The sequence below is a fragment of the Falco rusticolus genome, chromosome Z (assembly GCF_015220075.1).
Source record: "Falco rusticolus isolate bFalRus1 chromosome Z, bFalRus1.pri, whole genome shotgun sequence".
Taxonomy (NCBI): Eukaryota; Metazoa; Chordata; class Aves; order Falconiformes; family Falconidae; genus Falco; species Falco rusticolus.
In genome coordinates, this window is record NC_051210.1 from 42,130,593 (window position 1) to 42,151,730 (window position 21,138).

General features: G+C 38.9%; 1 protein-coding gene across 1 annotated transcript in view; it reads left to right on the top strand.

Moving 5' to 3' along the window:
• The window catches only part of FRMD3 (FERM domain containing 3), a 130,963-nt gene extending 115,890 nt beyond the window's left edge, over positions 1-15,073 (top strand). Inside the window, exon 14 of the mRNA XM_037374257.1 lies at positions 13,482-15,073. Coding sequence (XP_037230154.1) covers positions 13,482-14,077 — 596 coding nt within the window. The 3' untranslated portion in view covers positions 14,078-15,073. The remainder of the gene's footprint in view (positions 1-13,481) is intronic.
• Positions 15,074-21,138: the final 6,065 nt, after the last annotated feature.

Consider the following 21,138-nt stretch of genomic DNA (forward strand, 5'->3'; position numbering starts at 1 on the left):
CTGGGCCTGAGGTGGGGATGGACACCCTGGGGTGCTTTCCAAAGAGCCTGCAGATGGTGTTGAGAGCATGGTGCAGTCCTGCCTAGGTCAGATGTGGCTTTGCTGTGTGGTTTGGCTAATGCAGCTTCCAGGACCCTCGGTCCTATTTCTGCAAGGTGCTGCCATATGCACACGGATGTTCCAGCCGCCAATGGCCGAGACCTTCACATAGTGCTGCACTGTGCTGTGTAGACGGGCCCAAGCAACTCATTAGCACAGCTGGCGATAATGGCACTGCCAGCTGTGCATGCATACCTTGGACAGATTCAGGAGAGTGCACAGCTTTGTCTTTTAACTGAGCAAAAGTTACTTGTTCTTAATTTTAAATTAGCTTTATGTATTATGAGGAAAACAGATGGACAAAAATATGGTGGCCTCAGTGTCTTGAGTAAATATTTCTGCTTCCTGAAACTTCTGGAGAGATGAACTCTGAGATGGCTGAGACTGGGTTGTATGAAACTGAACTAACAGAAACTGCCAGGTGAGAGTGAAGATTTTGTGCCAGTTGATAGTTGCTAGGGAAAAAAGCCATCAGAGATGGCCACAGCAGAGCCCACAGGATTTTGAGCAGCATCAGCCTGCCTTGTTGTCCGTATGGGATAATCCTTTCAGATGGAAAATAAACATGGTGCAACCAAATACTGAAAAAGAATTAAAGCCCATCCATTCTCCCATATGAAATTCCATCTTACAAATCTATTCTGGCTGTCATGCTGAAGTGAAGGTGTCCTCCAGAAAAGCCAAAATTGTCCATTGGTTTTGCAGACATGTTAAGAAAGGGTATGCTGCCTAAACACAGTCATAAAGGACCACTGTGGAAAGAAAGATACTGGACGCCCATGATACCACTGTAATAGTTACTTCAGCAGTTGACATTTACACAAGAGGATTTGAAAACAAGTAATGGTATTTTATTTTTTATTAGAACGGCAGGAAAAAGTATCCTGAGTTTGTCTATTGGTGTCTCATTCTTCAAAATGCAATTCTTCAGTTACATTCAGTTAAATTACCGTTATGTAAGTGGTTTATATAAGAGGTTGGCCACCAGCCAGTACATATTTTATCAAATTAAAAAACTAATCTCATGTGTTCATATCTTAGGTTTTGCAGGTCATCTGTCAGTGCTTTATTGCTACTGCCTACGATTCTTCACACTTCGCATATTCCTTGTTACTAACTTTTGTTTTGCACTGATGTCCTTCCATCTCAGGAAGAAGAAAGAAAGAGCCATGCTAATGTGAAAATGCAACCATAAAGTTATGCATAGAGGGTTATTGCATGGAATTAGATTTTACATGTATGAGTGTCAGATATGCTTGGAAAGATCGTTTCTAACTTTTGAACCTAAAAGATGTTGTTCAAAAGGCACCTAGCTACAGAAGTTCGAAGTGTATCCAGAATTGTGATTGCAAAATTCCTCTTTGTCACAGAGGGCAAAATCAGGCCCTCTGAATGCTCATGTTAGGTCCTTTCCATGGTCCTTGCTCTATGTGCAGTTGAACACATTATAATATTTTTGGCATTGATAGAGGAATTCTGTGGCTGCCTTCTTTTACCATCTGATTTGGTGAGACATATTATTGCCTGTCCTGATCACTTGGCAATTATTTTGCAGGTGGTAGATAATTGTCTTTGGATTTCCCAACACCAGATGCTTCATGTACTTGAGTAGTCCTAATTTTTTTTTTAAAAAAAACAGCAAAACCACACTCTGAGTGACAGCGTATTAATGGTGTTTTGACAAAGGCACGAAAAGGTCTTGTAAGTCACTTGGTACATGTATGCTTAGCTTTCATACATGAATGATTTTCCTAGTGACATTGACTTTTGCCCTTGGAAAACCAAAGTGAAAGAGTGCTTCAGTCATCGTATTGATAGAATTAACTTGTACTGTTTTTTAGAAAACACAGTGTTGATGGCACAGACTCATTCTAAATTCCTCTTGTTTAAAATCCATGTTCCTCAATTCTTTCTTCCTCACTGTTTAGATGTCCTCATTGATCTTTTTTTAAATTCTGAAATTGTATGCCTGTGCATCTGAGTTATGTATGGAGAGCTCTTAACCTTTAGAAAACTTATTTTTGTGTGTCACTTAAGTATAAGAAATACTGCATTAACAGCAATTAATTGGCACAAGTAGTGTCTTTATTTTATAATGTGGAGTCTTTGTTGCATCTTACAGGTATGTATGGGAATGAGCACACACCTGCTCCTGCCAGTCTGCGTGAGAGTTCTTATCTGTGTAAGCTTTGCTTGTAGAGCAGAGGCATATGGAGCTTTTGTGGTTACAGCTTAGGCAGAACACATGAAAAATTAGCCACTTATTAATAATTGTATAAATAAATGTTAAAAATATGTTGGTAAAATAGGAGACAATTTTAAGTATCTGTTCACATGTTGTTTGTATAGCAAGAGCACTATAACAGGGAAACTAGTTCACTTTTTGCCCTGGGTACAGCTCAGTATTGTTACATTTAGTTTTTATTTGAAAAAAGAATTGTTGGTTTAGTGCTAACTGTTCTCTGGATAGAACTAATACACAGCTTGCCAACATTTATATTTTTAAAATCATACCTGCTGTATATGGGACACATACGTTACATCAGAGAGAATCATTAAATGTCTTATGTCATGTATCATCAAACAGCTTTTCCCTGTGAAATTAGCAGAAGCAATAGTCCTGTTAGCTGATTGTACCAGGTATGTGTGTGTGTATGATAACAAAAATTGTAACATGTAAGAGTTCATCAGATTTCTTAGTGGCTTTTCTAAATAAAATAATGGTTCTATTTTTAGATTCCTGTGATCTGCTGAGATAATTTCTTCTAATATTCCAGTGAATTTGGTAGAGGCCAAAGTGAGCATCCTTTGGCCAGGTTGTATGTGATGGAATTTTCTACTGTTTTTTTGCTAGTTTTTTGATGTTGAGATCATTCTTTTATTTTTCGAATAAAGTCTGGTCATCTTAAGTTTCTCCTGCTGCTGCACACTTTGTCTTGCAAGTTTCTGGGAGTCGCCCAAAGAGCGTTCTGGCCTAAGGAGATCTTAACATCACTGCATGCATCATCATGTCTGTGTTCAATAAACTAACGTGGATTTACAGTCCTCTAACCATGTAATTGAGCCCTGCAAAGCCCCAAAAGAATTTTTTTAGGAGCAAACCTTTTGCTTCAAGATGGCAGTACCTAATGCTAACAATTAGCTCTGCCAGCTTTCATTTGTAACTTATTTACAAATTCTCAGATTTCCAGGTGTTTATCATGCCATGTGCCTACAAAATAAGATCACTACTTTAGTTACAAACTAAATAACATTGTCCCCATCACCATAATAGGGTACCTCTAAAATCTGAAGACAGGTGATATACTTCCTTTTCACATATACGTTAAAATTGTTATTTTTGAACAGAAATTTCCTGTTCACTGTTTTCACTGGCTGGGACTAGTTCGGAAGAGTGTTTTATTAGTTCTAGGTTTTGGTTTTGCTTTTGTAAACCATACTTTCTGATTTTAAGGGAAGTTACATAACCATCTGCTGTTTTCTGGCCCCCCTGTAATAGTGCATGAATGGTAAGGGTCTCTGCCACAGTTCCCACGGTCATTAGCCTGTCAGCAGTGCAGTATCTAGAGTAGCAATTCAGGAAGGAGGAGAGTGAAGTGAGCTGCAAAAACAATTAGTTACTGAGAGTGGACCCATCCCCTTGCTGGCACTCATCTGCACAGAGTCCTGGGCAGCACTGCAGAATAGAAGCAGGCTCCTTGTCTGGAAAAGCTTTGCTGAAAACCATCTTCCAACCATCACGCAGGATGTGCTGCCTGTGTCAGGTCACGCAAAGTCATCTTTCTCTCAGGAGACAGAACCTGTTCCTTACTTGCAGGGACTTAGTAGTAGAGACAGAGAGTTGCTGACTCAGCTGCAAGGTGTCGGCATAAATATCCCTTAGTTTTGTATACATGGTTTGTGGGAAGTGACTTTAAATCTCACAGTCTTTTCTCTTTCGCATGAGCATGGTCACATGAAGCATGTTATATATATTTATTCATCAACATGAATGTACTCCTGTTGGAAATCATCCACAGCCATGTCCAGGTGACACTTGTGTTCTTTCCTTTGCGTATTGAATGTGTTGGTGATCAGACTCTTGTAAGAATTGGTGCTTTCTATGTTTTGTAGCTGTGTACATGTTGAAGATCCATCCATTTTTGGTGAGATTTTAATGATACTCTTTTGGTTGCTATAACAGTTATAAGAATAAAGATGAGAAAAGCAGAATCTTACTTTTGAAGTGGTGACAAAATGGAGATAGAAAGCAGAGGGGCACATAATCTCAGACCCGCAAAGAAGTGCTGGCAGGGAAGGAAAGGAAAAGAGGAGAGTCTGCCCTGCAGGAGGAAGGAGCAAAAAGTAAAAACCTGCTGGATATTCATATTGTGTGGGCCAGGCACAGGAAAGGAGCCACAGTAAAGATGCTTTCCAAAAGCTCCATTGAAATGGGTGTCTTTCATGGGAGAAGTCACTTGGTGTAAAACACACAATTACAGGACAGTCTTCCCTGCCCATTTCTTTCCCACATATTTGCATGCACATCGTTGATGTTATGGTGCAGAGGGAACAAGGACGCCAGATAATGAAGACTTGGATGGTATAATATGTCATAAACATTAAAGGTTAAGTATTCTGGGAAATGAGAGACTGCCTTGCTGCCAGTATGCTCCTTCCAGTTTATGTCCTCTCTGAGGTTTCTCTGAGGTTTCAGTGGACCCAGTAAGAGCTCCTTTCCCACTAGGACACTGTGATGCTGTGCATGAGGTTGCATTCCAGCTTCCAGCTGGAGCAAGTTGTCATCGGTCAGTGTGTGAGTGTCATGCCTTTTTTTAGGAGCCTGCATATCTTTGCTGGATGGCGCAGTGCCCAGCCTTCTGAAGCAACACTTCTGGTGGATACAAATGTCCCATAGCTGTCCACAAGTGGGAAATGGAGAACATATACAAAGGGAGACATTTTTCCCCAAGTTAAGAATTTTCTCTTCTTGTTTATACCAGGCAGGTCAGCTTTGATTCTAGGCTTGAAATGAAAGCATTTTCCACACGTTGGTTTGCCTTGTGACTAAGGTTTGTAAGAACAGCATAGGGATTTTTCCATTTGTATCTATACATTTTCTGCAGATTCTTCCCAGGCAGTGGTGGGAAACCAACATCAGTGGCCAAATTGAAGCTCTTTAGAAAAATAATGGCCACAGTGTCATTTTTGTTCTGTGAAAAACGTACTCCAGATGCTGGCCTTTTGTTTCACTGTGTTATGTTTTGATGCCATGGATATTTTTATGCTTGTTCAGCTGTTATGCTAGCAACTGCTAACTGAGATAGATGCTGTGGAAGTTTGTATTATACGTTATGAGGCATTTGGAAATGTTTAAAAATAACCTCTCGTTCTGTTCCCTACTGGGATATTTTTGTTGGCCATGTTGGAAGCTTGTCACTTGATTCATTGAGAGTGACTTCTGTTAGTCTCTTAAAACTCAGTGGGAACTCAATAAAAGGTCAAAGCTGGTATGGGTAGAGCCTTTACAAGACTTTGAGAAGAGGAATTAATAGCCAAAATGGTGAAATGTCTTGTAAAAATCCAAACCAAGAGAAGCATTCATTTGCGGATGATTAACCACTGCAACAAGGAAGTGTGCGTTCGATTGCTGCGACATGGCTCCAAGCTCACAGCCAGAAGGGCTGGTAAATTTAAATTTATTTTACTCAAACCTTTTCCCTGCCCCCACCCCACCCCCCAGTTTGTTGTGCTAATAGAGGTCTGTTGGGAAGGAACTGTACGGTGAATGACAATGTCACATCAAGTACAGCAGAGAATAAGGATGAATTCCTGACAGGAGCAGAGTTGCAAATGGAGGATGAATGAGACAAAACTTAAATGACATTTGTTGTAATAGCTGATGTAAATTGTGGATTTATTTGTTAACTGCCAACAAATGAGTGACTGGAATTTTTCCCCTCGTAGTTTTCTTGGGCTGAGGGAGAGAAATACTTTGAAACTGATAATTTCTGACAAAGCTAAATAGGTCTTAAATTAGCAGACAGGTTCATGGCAGATTTTGGATGCCAACTGAATACAGTGTGAGTTCAGTTTAGCATTTTACTTCAACTAAGTGGGTTGGGTTGCCAGATCATAACTTTGTTGGTTTTATTTTTCTAGATACAGAATAATTTAATATAGTGAGTAATGTTACGGGGGGGGGGGGGGGGATGGGGAAGGGAATCTGGTTCAGATCTGGTTTTCACTTCCACATAACACAAGTGCAACCCAGGGAACAATGTGTATTCAACATTGCTTTGGATAGCAACCAAAACAAAGACCTTTTTTCTCGTTTTTATACGAAATCTCTTTGCCAAAGATGGCTTGGCCTGTCTATCAGTTTATCTGTCTCTGTTTCTTTAATGTTGTGAGACGTTTCAAAATTTGTTTCTCCATGCTGTTTATGGTACTGTTTACTTTTGTTATTTTTGCATATATAGATTGACAGATTTCAGTTTCCATGCACCTATATAAAACTATGCCTTTGTATTGAATCTTCATTTCAGTAATAAATATTTACAGAAGAATTAACTGAGAATGTCCTGGCAAAGACCAGAATACTCTCACACCTTTGGCATCTGAAAATCAGAATGCATTAAGCACAGCAGATACGGGAGAACCTGCTTCTTGCAGTGACTTGTCTCTTGAATAGCAACAGCCCCTGGCTGCCTTTGCTTCATGAGTTCACCACTCAGGGTAAACGATCATGTCTACGAGAATGCACTGAACTCCCTTGATTCAAAAACAGGTAGTAAGATTGAAAAGCGTTAGTATTTAGATGCATTTTGTATCCTTATACATCAGAGGTTAAACGCTGGCTCCAAATAGACACAAGCCGTCTTGTTGGTTTAATATGACACTAGTCTAGTAATGTGTTTGTGCACTGGAGCTACATTGGTTCTTAAAAGACTTGATGTTACAGTAGTTCATAGGATGTTATTCCTTTTGGTATACACATACATAAAACCTGTATGTCAGCATATGAAACCTAAGGACTGGAGGTAGCTTGTGCAAAACTCATGGCAGGGGCCATAAATCCTTGGAAGAACCCTGTTGTGTTTGCAACCACTTCAGACCAACGCTGACTCTCACCAGGAGGGCTCACCCAAGCTGAGTAGGGGTGATGAAATGTCCCACTTTCTTCCTTTTCTTGGGTGCTAAGCTTTCACATTGTGCCCACTTCTTTTCAACCTTGGTCTCATTGGCCTGGTGCTAGACACTGAGTCGCTGCAGTTCCTTCACCAGCTTCTCCCATTTCCTTGAGCTACTGACAGATGTAGATGTATCTTGCCTTCTCATTCCTGCTTCCATGATACACAGTTCTCTCTCCCTGCTACTCCCTTCAGCATTTTCGCTGCTTAATCCTGGTTCTGGAATGGGGTCAGCAGTGCTGGGGTGGGCTCCTTCCAGGCCAGAGGGAGGTTAGAGACAGGCACACCAGAACGCCTGCTGTGCTGTGTGCTCTGTTTTGCTTCTGTCTCTGTGCTTTGGGTGCCCTGTGGGTGTGAAAAGCAGGGCAATGGTCTCCGGTGGCTGCACTAGCTGTGACATTGGTTGAACACTGACACACAACGCCGTTAAGAGGTGAGTTGTAACGCTGCAGTCACCGGGGTGAGTTGGCAACTGTTGACAGGGCTTTACTCCCTTCTAGAATTGCCTGTAAGATTAGAACAGATGGGAATGGCCAGCAGGAAAGCCAGGTCACTGTCTAGAAAGGAGTTATTATAACTGTCATTGATTTACTTTCCTTGCAAATCTAGAACAGGTGTTTTCTGTGGGCACGGGATGTGGGTAAGGTAGGGATCTATGTCCTCCTACTTCTGAGGGCTGGACATCTGGCCGTGATGTGGATCTTGCTTTGATATAGATCTCGTGTAGGGGAATATTTGAGTTTAGTGCAATTCTAGATTCTGTTTCCCTTTCCTACATATTCTTTGTGACATCCATGCACTTTGCTTATGTGAGAAAGTCACCCTCCCCTTCCCTCTGAAAGGTCATTTGTTCATAGTACAAATTAATTTTGTCCACATTGAAAACCAGCAAAGGACTACACAATATTTCTAGAGGAAGTAGTAAAAGGGTTAGGAAGAAACTGTCCTAATTGCAGCCTGGCTGGCCTTACTTGTTTCAATGAAGTATTGCCAGCACTGCTCTTTCTGGGCAATATCTAATTTTACATTGCTGTTTAGAAGAAGGAAAGACACTTGTTCCTTTCTCCACTATACTAAGCCTTTACAGATGTGTAATTGTGTTTGCATGTCTGGTAAGTAAAGCTGTGTGCAGTGTATCTGGTCACCAAACAATACATGAACTGAATTTTTCAATAAGCAGAGGATACGTTTTTCTGGGGTGCTGTATTTCCAGCAACTGCAGCTGCTTAAGAGAGGTGAAGCTGGGGCTGCCCTTCATCTTGTTAATCCTCAGCTGCTGGTTTTGGCCCCTTTAGGAACACTAGCGGCTGACAAAATTTTTTTATACCTCTTGCATGTTAATATTCTCAGCAGATGACCACTGTAAAGTCATGTTTTATTCAGCTGTTCATGTTTCTATCTGCTGTAGCCAGTTAGAGGTTTGAACTAATCCCAGTATTTGGTGGAAGAGAAGTGCCGACTTTTGGCTAGTGTAATGAGATCTTTCTGGAACTGTAAAATTTGTCTAGTTGTCAGAAAAGTGTAGCAGATTTTTCCTATAGATATATAATACTAAAAATAAAATTTAGGTTATTTACTTGATATTCCAGTAATAGGTGTTAAAAGATTCTGATCTATGGAATGTAAATTGCTGGTAGAAATATAAAATGAAGAATGGAACAAAGAAGTTGTTCTCAAATGTAATTTAATACTGAAGTCATCCTTTAAATCTAAACACAATATAAATTTAGTAGACTCTTCAAAATCTATGTTTGCTGTGGGCTTACACAGTTCATAGCTAATTGTTTCCTCAGTCCTTGACCTGAGAAATGTTGTGGTGTTATAGGGAATATGAAGTAAAGAACAGCTTTATATATTTAATTTTTCAAATATTAAATGAGCTTGCAACAGCAGCAGTTAATGCCTGTTCTAAATTTTCAGTTTTTTACATCAAAACATTACTTACTTACGCATCTGTTTGGCTGATGTAGAATGCATTTCATATGTCATAATAACATGCAAACCAGTTGAAAATTCTTGTAATCCACTAAGGCTAAGGAGTGGACTGTAAAGCTGATGTATGCTCTGGAACTGCTACATATTCCAGTGTTAATACAACCCCTTCAGAAAACACTGATCTGAAAATGTTCCTCTACCGCCTTCTATCTACAGTTAATCACAATGTCAGAAGTTTGCTAGTTATTTGAGAAAAATACAGTTTTAATGAAAGTTAATATGATCTCTTGTGTTTATGTTCACTATGCACACTGGAATTTACTCTGAGGAAGGAGAGAAGGCTCAAGAATCATCAATTGGGGTGACCTTTCTTTGCGGTAGTTGCAGCTGTCTTCTCTATGATGAGAAACATGATGAAGATATATTACTGACCTTGCATCTAAGCAGGTATAGAGATGCCTATGGCCGAGATTCTCAAATCTGAGAGGTTAAATTTAGTCCTTTAATCCATACTGAGGTGTCTAAGTAAGTGGTTCAACTTACCTTTTACTTCTATTAAGAGAAAGTGGAAACCACATTTGAAAATCAAACAGTAGTACTTGTGTATCTAAAAATACATGTAGGTGTTTAATGTTGGGCTCCAGAGTTTAAAAATTTTGGATTTTATATTTTTAAGATATCTGAATGCACTCTCAAATGACTTGGAGTGCGGTTTGATGATCCAGTGTTACCAGCTGTTACAGTATGCTTAGGAGAAAGTTTACCCCAGATCTCACCTCTTAGTGTTCTTAGACTGTTGTGTCCAGTTTCCATCAGTTTGTGTCCTCCTCTTGATGATTGTGACAAATGTATTTGTTAATGCACAGACTGGTGTAGACAGTAAGTTCCAGCACAAAATATGTTTCATGCTGAAACGTGATGAATTTCTAATGTGGCTGTGATAGGAGAGGACAGAATAGTTGAGGCAAGAAATTATGCAGCCAAATTAAGCTAATGATGAGACATCTGCATTTTCTTTATTGAGGACAAGCTATGCAGACCTGCTGGCTTTGTGTTGGTGAGAGGAGTACTCCTCTCTCTCTGTGTCCCTGGTCAGGTGCTGCACTTGTGAGACCGTCTGACAAGCCAGTTCAGGAAGAAAAACCATCAGAGAACTAACCCAGGAAGAAAACCAGTTCTTTTCCTAGGTTAGCTTTACAAGCTGGCTTGCTCAGGGCTGAAGTAAGGGGAAGCAGAAACGGTGGGTTTCGTTGATTCTGCCATAATGTGAAATCTCACCTGGAGGCATGGCCAGTGTATCTCCCAGAGAGCAGGAAGAGGTAACGAATTACAGGGGGGGGACGACATCTGCCTGGGCCATTTTGAAGACTGAAATGGGGAAATCAGTTTTAATAGCTAATGTGTTCTACAGAATAAGGGGATGCTTCCTGAGGACGGTGTTCTGTAATTAAGAGGTTTTCTGTGATGAATGTAACATGACAGGTAAAAGGATTCATTAAGAAATTGATACAGAAACATTTCTGGTCACATTAGAATCAAGCTAGCTTGTTCAAGGAGTGAATTAATGTAGGTTTTCTATAATTTCTTACGTTTTTAGAAATATTTGTAATATGTTGTTATTTTATGTTGCATTTATTGGCATTTCATCCCGACTGGCATTAAGTTTGGTATAACTTTAAAGTTACCAGATATTAGCAAGCCATCACTTACCCAACTTTTGGGAAGTCTGTGAACTGGGTTAACTTAGCAAGTACCTTACTTACCCATTCGATTGTCTGGAGAACATGCTTACAGAGCTGCAGAGGTTGCATAGAGGATTTTATGATAACTGTCAGGCACTCTGTCATACAGCAGGAGCTAAGGGAGATGTTTACGTGAGGAAGTGTTGTAACAAGTTTCAAGATTCCTAGTGCAGCAGCCCTTTCTCACAAAGTGTTACTGTGGTTGTTTAATTTCATTTACGAAGTTTAAACATGTGAACTTTGTATTGGGAGATTTTTCTGCAAGTACTGGGTATTTTGGGCTCTGGCAGAAATATGATCACGTGTCTGTGTCTGGCTCAGGGCAGGTCTACTGCTGAGTGACCTATTAGGACACAAAGCTGGTATCAGTTATGAAATTGAGGCTTTCATGGATATGTCCTGTCCCATGATAGTCGTGGTAGAGAGTGTGTGTGTGTGTGTGTGTGTGTGCGTGCGTGCGTGCGTGTGTGTGTGTGTGTGTGTGTGTGTTGGGGGAAGAAATTGAAAACAGAGATTATAAGACCTTGTCATTCAAGAAATGCAAAACTTGTAACAATGAGGAGGTCTAGGGTAAGGCAAGTATCACCAACTTTGCTGAAATGTAGTTATGCCTACTGCTAGTAGTAGCCAATGACTTAAGGATATTCTTTTACTACCTAGTGTAACAAAGGAAAGTAGGTTTCAGAAACAAAGTTAATAATTTCAGTGCAATGAATGGTATTTAAAATTCTTAGTACTAATAATGTACAAAAAAAAAGTGGCTTTTTCAAGAAAAAATGTGAAAAGTCTTCTGATCTTAAAGTGAGATTCTTTGCAGAATTCTGGTCAGTTATAGTTTGGTTACTATTTAAAATTGTGGCTTAGTATTGTAATCCAAATGCACCTAAGCTGTTTACTGTCCTATATTGTAGATGCCTTTATGACGGGGATTTTTGCTTTTCCGTTTTTGTCCTGGTTCGTCTGTTTACAGAGCACTGGTGCATCTCTTCTTTATAGCATGGTTCAGGACATACTTTATTTCCTTCACCTCAAATTGACCATAATAGGTCTTTTGTTCAGTTTAATTTTTTTTATGTTTGCCATCCTTTAACAGAAAACTTTAATGTAGCTTGCTGAGACCCTTGTAATTCACACTGAAAACCATTATATGTCCAGTGTAATTAGGGCTGGAGATGTACTGTTTTTCCGAGTACTTTTTTTTTTCTGTAATAGTATATTTTCTGTTACATCATGTTGTTTTGAAGTCTCTGAACCTTAATCTTTACCACAATAAAACTGGAATGAATCTTTGATAATGTCAGTTCACTGTCTTTTACAGAAATCTTTCACTAAAATCAAAGAATTAGGCTATTTGAAATAGTACATTGACATGGATTTCCTGAGTTACTTGTTGGACAAGTCATGTAGCCTTGTATTGGTTTTACCTGCTTGATCCTTATCCATCTGTTGTTTTTGTATTAGTCAGTAAAGAATGGAGAGATGCTTAACATCACAAAATGAGAAGTACTAAGGGTTATGTGTTTCTGTTGCACATGATACTGTGTATGGTCTGTTCCTTTTGCATATAGATGGTATCTGATGATGGTAATGAGAGTTAGGACAAATTTAAATCTATTTTTCCCATCACTTTTTCTGAGCTCTGTGTCTGACTCTTCTCCCTTCCACTCCTGCAACTGATGACTAACAGCAGTCACTGCTGTGTTGATATAGTTGCTAAACACCAAGACTCTTTTTCAGACTTACTGCTACTGACGTTAAACTGGAAAAAGGTAAGTTTCAGGAAGAGAAAGCTTGGGCAGCAAGTGGGGTAATAAGAAACAAGCATACCATAAGGCTAAGAAAGACTCCTCTCTGAGGGTTGGAGAGAAAAATTTAAAGGAGAGGGAGAAAAGAAACTGTGCGTACAAAGAGTAGAAAGATGACTGGAAGAAAAATTAGACATGAGAAGAGGGAGCTTTTTAGAGGTGAGGCTCATTCTGTTTCAATGATATGTAATCCTCATACTGAGTGTCAGCCACCTTCTCCTTTTGTCCTCTCTGCTGTTAATGTGAATTTATCGTGATAACCTATTATCTCTTTTTAATGTGATTCTCTATCAAAAATTCCCCACCTCAGCCCTTATCTTACCACATTCTCCTCAAAGAAATAAAGGTGGGTTGTTGTGTTTATTTTTACTGTTATTGTTATACACCAAATAAGACCAATTCACATATGTACTACGTGTTAATTAATATCAGAAGTCTTATTGTTAGTAGAAAATGAGCTGTTTTGTTTTCTGTTTTGCATTACAGCATTATTAGCTGCATCAGTTACAGTTAAGCACATCTGGTTACTGCAGTGTTGTAAAGATGTTGCCCTCTGTAGCTTTTCAAAAACCTTTTCCAGTTTTTGCTAATCATGTGTGGTTTGGTTTCAATATACAAAATAATTGCAGAATCATCTTTCCAACCTTTTTTTAATACTATTGGAAGGATGAGTTTTGCCACCAGGAAGGCAGAAATTTAGGATCACTATTCTCATCTCCTTTTTTAAGGTATCCAGCTGCCAAAGGAAGATGAGATTTCAGTACCTGTGACTTCAAGCTCCCCCGTTAAGGACACTGGGGAGAATGTTGATCTTGCCATTGAACAGGAAGAGAAGATGAAAGAAGAACCTTTAACCATCTCAGAAATGGTATACAATCCCAGTGCCAGCTTGCTGCCCACCCCTGTTGATGATGAGATTGACATGCTCTTTGATACCTGTCCAAGAGTAGAGAATGAGAAAGATGATACAGATTCATTTGAGGAACTGGAAGCAGATGAAAATGCATTTTTGATTGCAGAAGAGGAAGAACTGAAAGAAGCTCGGAGAGCACTTAGGTGGAGCTATGACTTTGTAATGGGCAACATAGAGGTGAATGCCTTTGTGAAGAGTTTCTCCAGACTTCTTCTTGTAGGCCTTGGACTGTTGTTGTTTGTGTTTCCTCTTCTGCTTGTTCTTTTGGAATCGGACCTTCAAATTTCTTTTCTTCATGAAATCCGTCAGACACCAGAATTTCAGCAGTTTCATATTGAATATTACTGCCCCCTTAGGCAGTGGGTGGCTTGCAAAATAAACTTCATTTGTGACATGCTGGGCAGCTTTTAGATTTGAAATAAATATGATAAAACTAAGGGCTATATTCAAAATTTCGGTTAGTGCCAGCTTTCCATATTGCCCCTGGGGCCATCATTTGGTAGCTGTCTTCATATCCAGTTCACTACAGATTCTTCAGCTTCTTAAATTCTCTTTACATACTTAAGCTACCCCTTTAGTTACGGGTTTATGCAGTCACCATTCAATAACAAAAAAAGAAGCTTTATTTTAATTGCATTTCAGACTTCCTGCTCATCTATTACATCATATAAGATGGGGTCACAGTAAAGTTCATTGTCCTTAACCTTTAGATTCATGACACTAAATCCAATGAAACTGAAAGAAAAACCTTTTTGAATATACTCCTTAGTACAGCAGTCTCTTCTAACCAATGCCTATACAAGCAATGTTTATGCTGGGGTTTTGTTTTTGAGTTGGTTTTCTGTTTGTTTGTTTTTTTTACATTTTTATGTGTTTAAAATATTTTGGTAAATTTTTAGCAAAAGACAACTTCTGATGTTATTTAAATGTAGAAATCGTTAAGAGTAATGCACAAGGGCACGTAGGGTGTTTTTAGTGTTTTAGCAATGATTTGTTTTTAAACTATGGGCTGAAGAATGAATGAGTTTAATATAGCTCTGTATAGAGGGACTGTGGTTTGGAAATACATTAAAAGTTCACTCAAGTTCAGTAGGGGCTGATTGGATGAGGTGAAAGGACACCAAGTGTGCAGAAGAATTTCTGAAAGGCACAGTTGTAAAGCTTGGGGAAGTGAGCAGAACTAAAAATAATGATCCTTCCTCTTACCTGTCAGGTTGTCTTACACTTTATCAGTGCTGTAGAAAGTCCCTACAAGATAGTCCAAGTACGTAAGTATGTTTTGGAAGACATTGAGTCTTCAGTCTATATGTAGATTACTGTACATAACATAGAAAAAGACAATAGTAAGGAGAAAAAAAAAAAAGAAAAAAGAAGAAAAAAAAGTAAAAAAAAAAAAAGCACCCTACCTAGATCAATAGGGAGTTACCTACTTTACAAATTAAGAGAAGGGGAAAGGAGGAAAAGGAATATATTTTTTGTATTCCTTTTTAAAAACAAGCATTAGGCTGTACAGTCGATGTAAAAGTATCCTACTGACTCAGTTAAAGGCTTAAACACTTTAAGAGAGATGCATCTTCATCCCTGATGCCCATTATTACTAATCTCTAAGACAACATATTTTCCGTGCATACTAATATGCTTCCTTTCACATACAGCAGCATACTTACCCTCTTTCCCATTATTGTAAGCCCAGTTACATGGTCTAATGCTGTTTCGTGTAACATGGATTTGTGTATCTAAAAGTATTCCAATATAGCTTAGAGAATATACTTAAGTACAATCTTGTCAATATTGAGAACATTTGAAGGCCTTAAATACAACCCCTGTGGTACATTTGAAGAGGAGAAAGTTTTTATTCTTTTTCCCTGACCTGATATTAGTGCAGATGTATTTCATATTTAAACAAGGGAAATCTGATTTTGGCCTCAGAGCCTTTCTCCTGCTTAGACATTTATGAATTGGAGACATATTTAAGGCTATTTTATTAGATGTGCATTTAACACATTGTACCAGATCTCCTACTGAATAAATTAATTTAGTTTTGATATCAGAGAACCAGTTTTGCTTGGTTTTCTCATGTGAGCCTTTGCAGATTCTAGTTTGAAAATGGCAATTTCCATGGTGGGTTTCTCCTTTCCCTCTAATCTTCCCCAGTTTTTGAAGGACAAAACAGTTACATGGCTTAGGAGTTCTTTTTTAGTTGAAAATTTTTGAATTGCTATTCATTTCCCAATCAAGAAAGGCTGAATTAAACAACTACCTTTTTTCTCTTGTCTTTGGTTGTCCTTGCCAATCTGTTCCCCAGAAGAATCGTTATTGATTAGTTATTGATGTGTACTTCTTCTTGTGCTACTTGCAGCTAAATGATCCTTTCCCATGAGGTAGTAATCATTCAGTCTAATAGAAACGGAGAGTGAACTAAAGACGATATTTGCCCTTAACAGGAAATTACTCACTTGCATTGTTTCTAAACAAAGGTGTCAGAAAAGGTGTTTTGAGTTGTGAAGGCTGTGGCAGCTGGCATCCTGCTGGATCATGGAGACATGGTTCCATAGAGGATTCTATATAAGCCTGATAAGTATTTAAGCAAAAACAAAAAACAAAACTTAGATCTTATGCTCTAAAATATAGTCTTGTCCCTGTAAATTACAGCACTCCCAAAGTAGGAGTATTATTATGCTTGATTTAACTCTATCAGAAAATAGCAGAGTTGCATGAGAACATAATCTCAGAAACTGTGCAGTGCAGTAAGGTTTTACGTAGGGTTAAATGCAAGCGTGTGTGCGCACATACGCCTGCCTTTACTAACTATGTGCATATATTCAGGCCTGGCCTTTTAAAATTCTTCCCTTCCTTCCTGATATTCTCTAGTCTGTAAAAGTAATTTAACCGAAGGTAATGAGAATCCTGTAACTTAAAGGCTAGGACCACGTAATACATACAGAAGGATATGGCTGGGCATATTCAGAGAGAGTAGCAGTCTCGTATTTTATGGGTGAGGATGACAGACTTGGATTATGGAGAATCTATAGGTACAGTATTGTGTATTTCTGTCTGTGCTTGGATTATATTGTTAAATGTTATGTACTTGAAATCTATTTTGTGGTTTGTCTAACATTTATAAACACAACTCTGGGAAGAATTTAAAATGGTTTTATTTCATGGAGACTAAGGGGAAAATATACCTGTAACTTGAGCCTTATCTTTGTACAGTGAATTTCACATTTCTATATGTCAACATCCTGATTGTTTTGTATGTTGATATGATGGCAGGAATCCCTAATAAAAATACACTGGAGAAAAGGTTTCTGCAGTTATGACTGTTCATATGGTGAAAGATGTTTCATAAATAATAGTTCTTGTTGAGAATTAATCAGTACGTGATGCAGTGCGGATTTCTTAGAACTCTTACAGGTTTTTTTACATACTGATTTTTTTATTCATCAGCTGGAGAGACAGTAAGAAAGTGCTTTAAAATGAGATATTATTAACATGGCTTCAGATACACTAACCAAGGGCTTAATGGTTTGCCCAGTTACTATGTAAGAGTTGGTCATAGTCTTCAGTTTGCCCTGAAATAAAATTACTACACAGAGAATACAAATTGAGAACTCTGGTTTTAAAGTTAGGCCCTTTTAAAGTTAGACCCATAAAATATGGCTGCAACCTTTTGGTAGGCAGTTCTGGCTAGACTGTTATGCAAGCAAAGCTTTGCAGCTTTTGGATGGAGCTTGCTTATATTAAGTTGATTTGGAGCTCGGGCAGTGAAAAAGCATCCGGTAAGAAACATACAGTCTGCAAAGAGGAAACAACATTGTTTTGGAGAGCTAAGTCAGAAAAAAACAAGGACACTTCTTGAACACATAAAACATTTAGATGCAGATGTGTATGTACAGTACAGAAGGTGCCAAAATATAAATGGACTGTCTGGCAATTTGAAATGTAAAGGGCCAGTACTATATAGTACAAGTACACCTATTTGCTCAGTTGAAATGGGGTAAGTTGTAATGCTGCCTTGAAAAGAGGTTGCATTCCTGCGGTAACGTGAGAATACAGTATATCCTCCTCAACATTCTAAGTACTTACCACAATTTATGGGAATAGCATGTGTACTTCGAGTAGAAATTCAGAATTTGTCATAAAATTCCTTCTGAATAATGACACATAAAATTTCTCTAAAATTAAAACTCACAGAAATGTCATGCCAAATTGGCATCTGAAGACATCAGGATGCAGGTATCAGTGCTAATAGTTGCTGTAGGTAACTTAGAACTTGACAACAGCCGTGTTGGGCCAAATTGAAGATCACAAGCACTGGAAGGCAAGAAACTTCATTTGGAAGTCAAGGTACGTTTCTTAACTTTTTGTTTTATTTTGTTCATTTTTGGTTTTGTTTAAACCCAAGAGGAAGTAATCATCTTTTCTGTTTGTATGGATTTGCTGTAGGTTTTCTTACAGCTGTGTTTTATGTGGAAAAAGATCTCTGAGACACCTTGTGAAGGTCTCTGCTGTTACAGCTGTTAAGTGCCATGCTGCAAGACTTTGATTCCATAGCCTTAATGTTTTTCATTCTGCCCGTCTGCAAAGGTGAATCCTTTTTCAGTCTTATCCTCAGAAGTTTGTAGGAGCTGCTTTGATGTTTTGAATCTGCCTTGCTTGCAGCTGGTTTCTTTTAAAGCAGGTTATTGCTGTTCATCTCAGCAGATGAACTCCCTGCAGCAATTCTGTCTTACGCTGTTAAGTTCACAGCTTGCCCTTTACATGTCTTGTAGCTCCCTCCTAGAAAACATGGGCACTAGCTGTTCCTATGTGGTGATGCTTAATCATGTAGTGGGAATTTAAGGCTGTGGCAAAACTTCTATCACAAAAGTTTTCCTGCTATAGCCAACCACAGCATGATAGTGCGTGACAGTGAAGAACAATAAAGCATTAATTTCTACTTCACAGTCATGTAGTGGAGGGGTGCAAAAAATATTTATAAAAATGAAACATAAGCATGAGAAATTACCTGCTTTGTGCATTTAGTTCTGAGTTTTCCCATGGTAGCTGGCTTGCCATTTCAATCCAGATACGTCTGCTGAGCTCACGAAATGGTAGATACTTCAGAGATGCAAAGTGGCCCCTAGAATCATCAGTGTCCTGATGAACAAATACTGCTTACTAATTGCTAGTCACAAAAGATGGAAGAGAACATAACTGGTTTAAATGGACTAGAAATTGAGGTGAAATAGGTTACCTTTCTTTGACTGAAGAATAATTAACTGTATTGATTGAATAGAGCATGTGTTACTGGAAAAAGCTGTAGACAGAACACAGAAAGCCTCTCAACTGCAATCCTGTAGATCCTATTTATAGTCTGTAATAAAAAGACCTACCGCATGTAATGACTTCTGAAAAGTCTGTTTTTAAAACATCTTTAAAATGTGTTCTGATTTTCAGTACTATTTGCAGCAATAGTTTCCTGAAGAGAAGTTTTGAGAGGGTTGCATGTATTTTTAAATTAACTTCAGGTGCAATGACCCTGGCAGTACAAACGAAAATGTCACCTGATGTGTCCCCTATTTTTTTCCGACTAAATCCTCAGTTTTCTTTTCCCACAGTTAGAGCTGGGTTGACATATGGAGATACACTTAGGTATGAGAAACAGAACTTCTGCAAAGCCAAATCCAAAAAAACATCTGAGCTCAATGTTTGCTTAAGTCTCAGTCGCAGCTGTAATCCTCACTCAGCAGGTATATAACCACTGGAAATGCCAAATTCAGTAGCACCGCATCTCGTGGTCTCATGACAACCACCATTCCTCTACTGGTTTTGCCTAGCTGATGGCATGTGCCATTTCGGTCTGACATCATGGTATATCCGCAGGGAACTGTAACAACAAAGGTGATGTAAAGAGATGCCTTTATTATGCTAAACTGGTATAAACCCCAAATAAACATCAACTGCTGGTGAAAATATGAAGTTTTGCTTCATAGTTGCCTATCTGGTTTTGTTATTTCATCCTTTTGGGTTTGTGTTGTTTTGGGTTTTTTTTTTTAATAAACCTGCTGTTAAGCCAGAATAGGCCAGTTGTGTTTTCTTTGGACAGCTCACCAAAAATATTGCTAACTCTATTACCTTTGAGACCATTATTCTATTCCCGCAATTTTCTTCATTTCAGATGGATAGGAAGTCCTTTTCCCTTCTTTCCCCCTGCCCTTTCCTTGACACTTCTGTTTCCCAAAAGTTATTTTGGAACCTCGGAAATGAGATAAAACATGTCTTTAAAGAGCATGGCATGGTATGGGTACACAGATAAAGGGTTGATCTCTTCTTTTTAATGTGTGAGCAGTTCCTTTGTCATTACAACAGCATAGCTGGCGTGTTTGTGTGTGAAGGGAGCTCAGAGGCTGGAAACAGGAGTTTCTGTTCCCAGCTGTTTACTCATTACTTCCTCCTTCATGTGCACTGTCTTCTGATCAGTCTCCTTTGCTGTTCTGACTTAGGCAACTATACTCCACAAAGCACGAAGCTCCTCCTGTGAAAATCCTTATTTTCTAAGCCTCTCTTCCTCTTCCATTTCTCACATGCAACTTTAATACACACCCTGGACATCCAAACCATTCTGCGTGCCCCGGGGACTGCAACGGCCACCTCCGGGCTGCTCACCAGCCACAGCCTGGCCACCCTGGCTGACGGGGAGGTGCGACTGTAGCAGCGTTTGTCAGTAACAGGGCAGGGTGAACCTTTGGCAATGCACTAAAAGGGCTAGTTCCTTTTCATTCTCCTGGTTATTTACAAAAAGCATAGAAAGTACAAAGAGAAAATGCTTCTGAAACTGAACTGCTGCAAAGTAAAATATAGAACCTGGCACCCCAGGCAGGTACGCCTGATGAAAGTGCTAAGGAGAGAGAGAGGCTAACGTTGAAGAAATAGTAAAAGGGCAACTTACTTAAAAACTAACAGATACACTTTGTGTATCCATCAGGACTGGCCAGGAGTGTATGTGGAACAACAGGTGAGCCTTTGGAGATGAAATAAGGCATGTCTTACAGTGAATTATCGGGAAAAAAGCAGTGCAGCATAATGCCTAGATCATCAGGATGCAGAGATCAGAGAGGGCCATTTATATGATCATGTGAGGAAAACTTCTCATGGAGAAGTGGGAGGAAACACAGTTCTATGTTTCTTTCCCATCCTTTTTAATTTGGTAATATTTTGACGTGTTAATTTTCCAGAGCTGCAAAACATGTACAACTGATTCCTGTATATTGTGTGCTGAATAGCCATTATTTTGCAACGTGCATTGCAGCACTCGCTGTTCTTACATACTTGCTAAAAATCTACAGATGTAGCAAATATGCTGTGATCCAGCACTCTCAAAACCTTTATAAAGTACAATAGCATCTGTTTCAAAGGTTTTGGTTCTGTGACTGTCTCTACTCTCCTGCCTGCGAATAATTTATGGCTGTACTTAACTTATTGACTTCTGG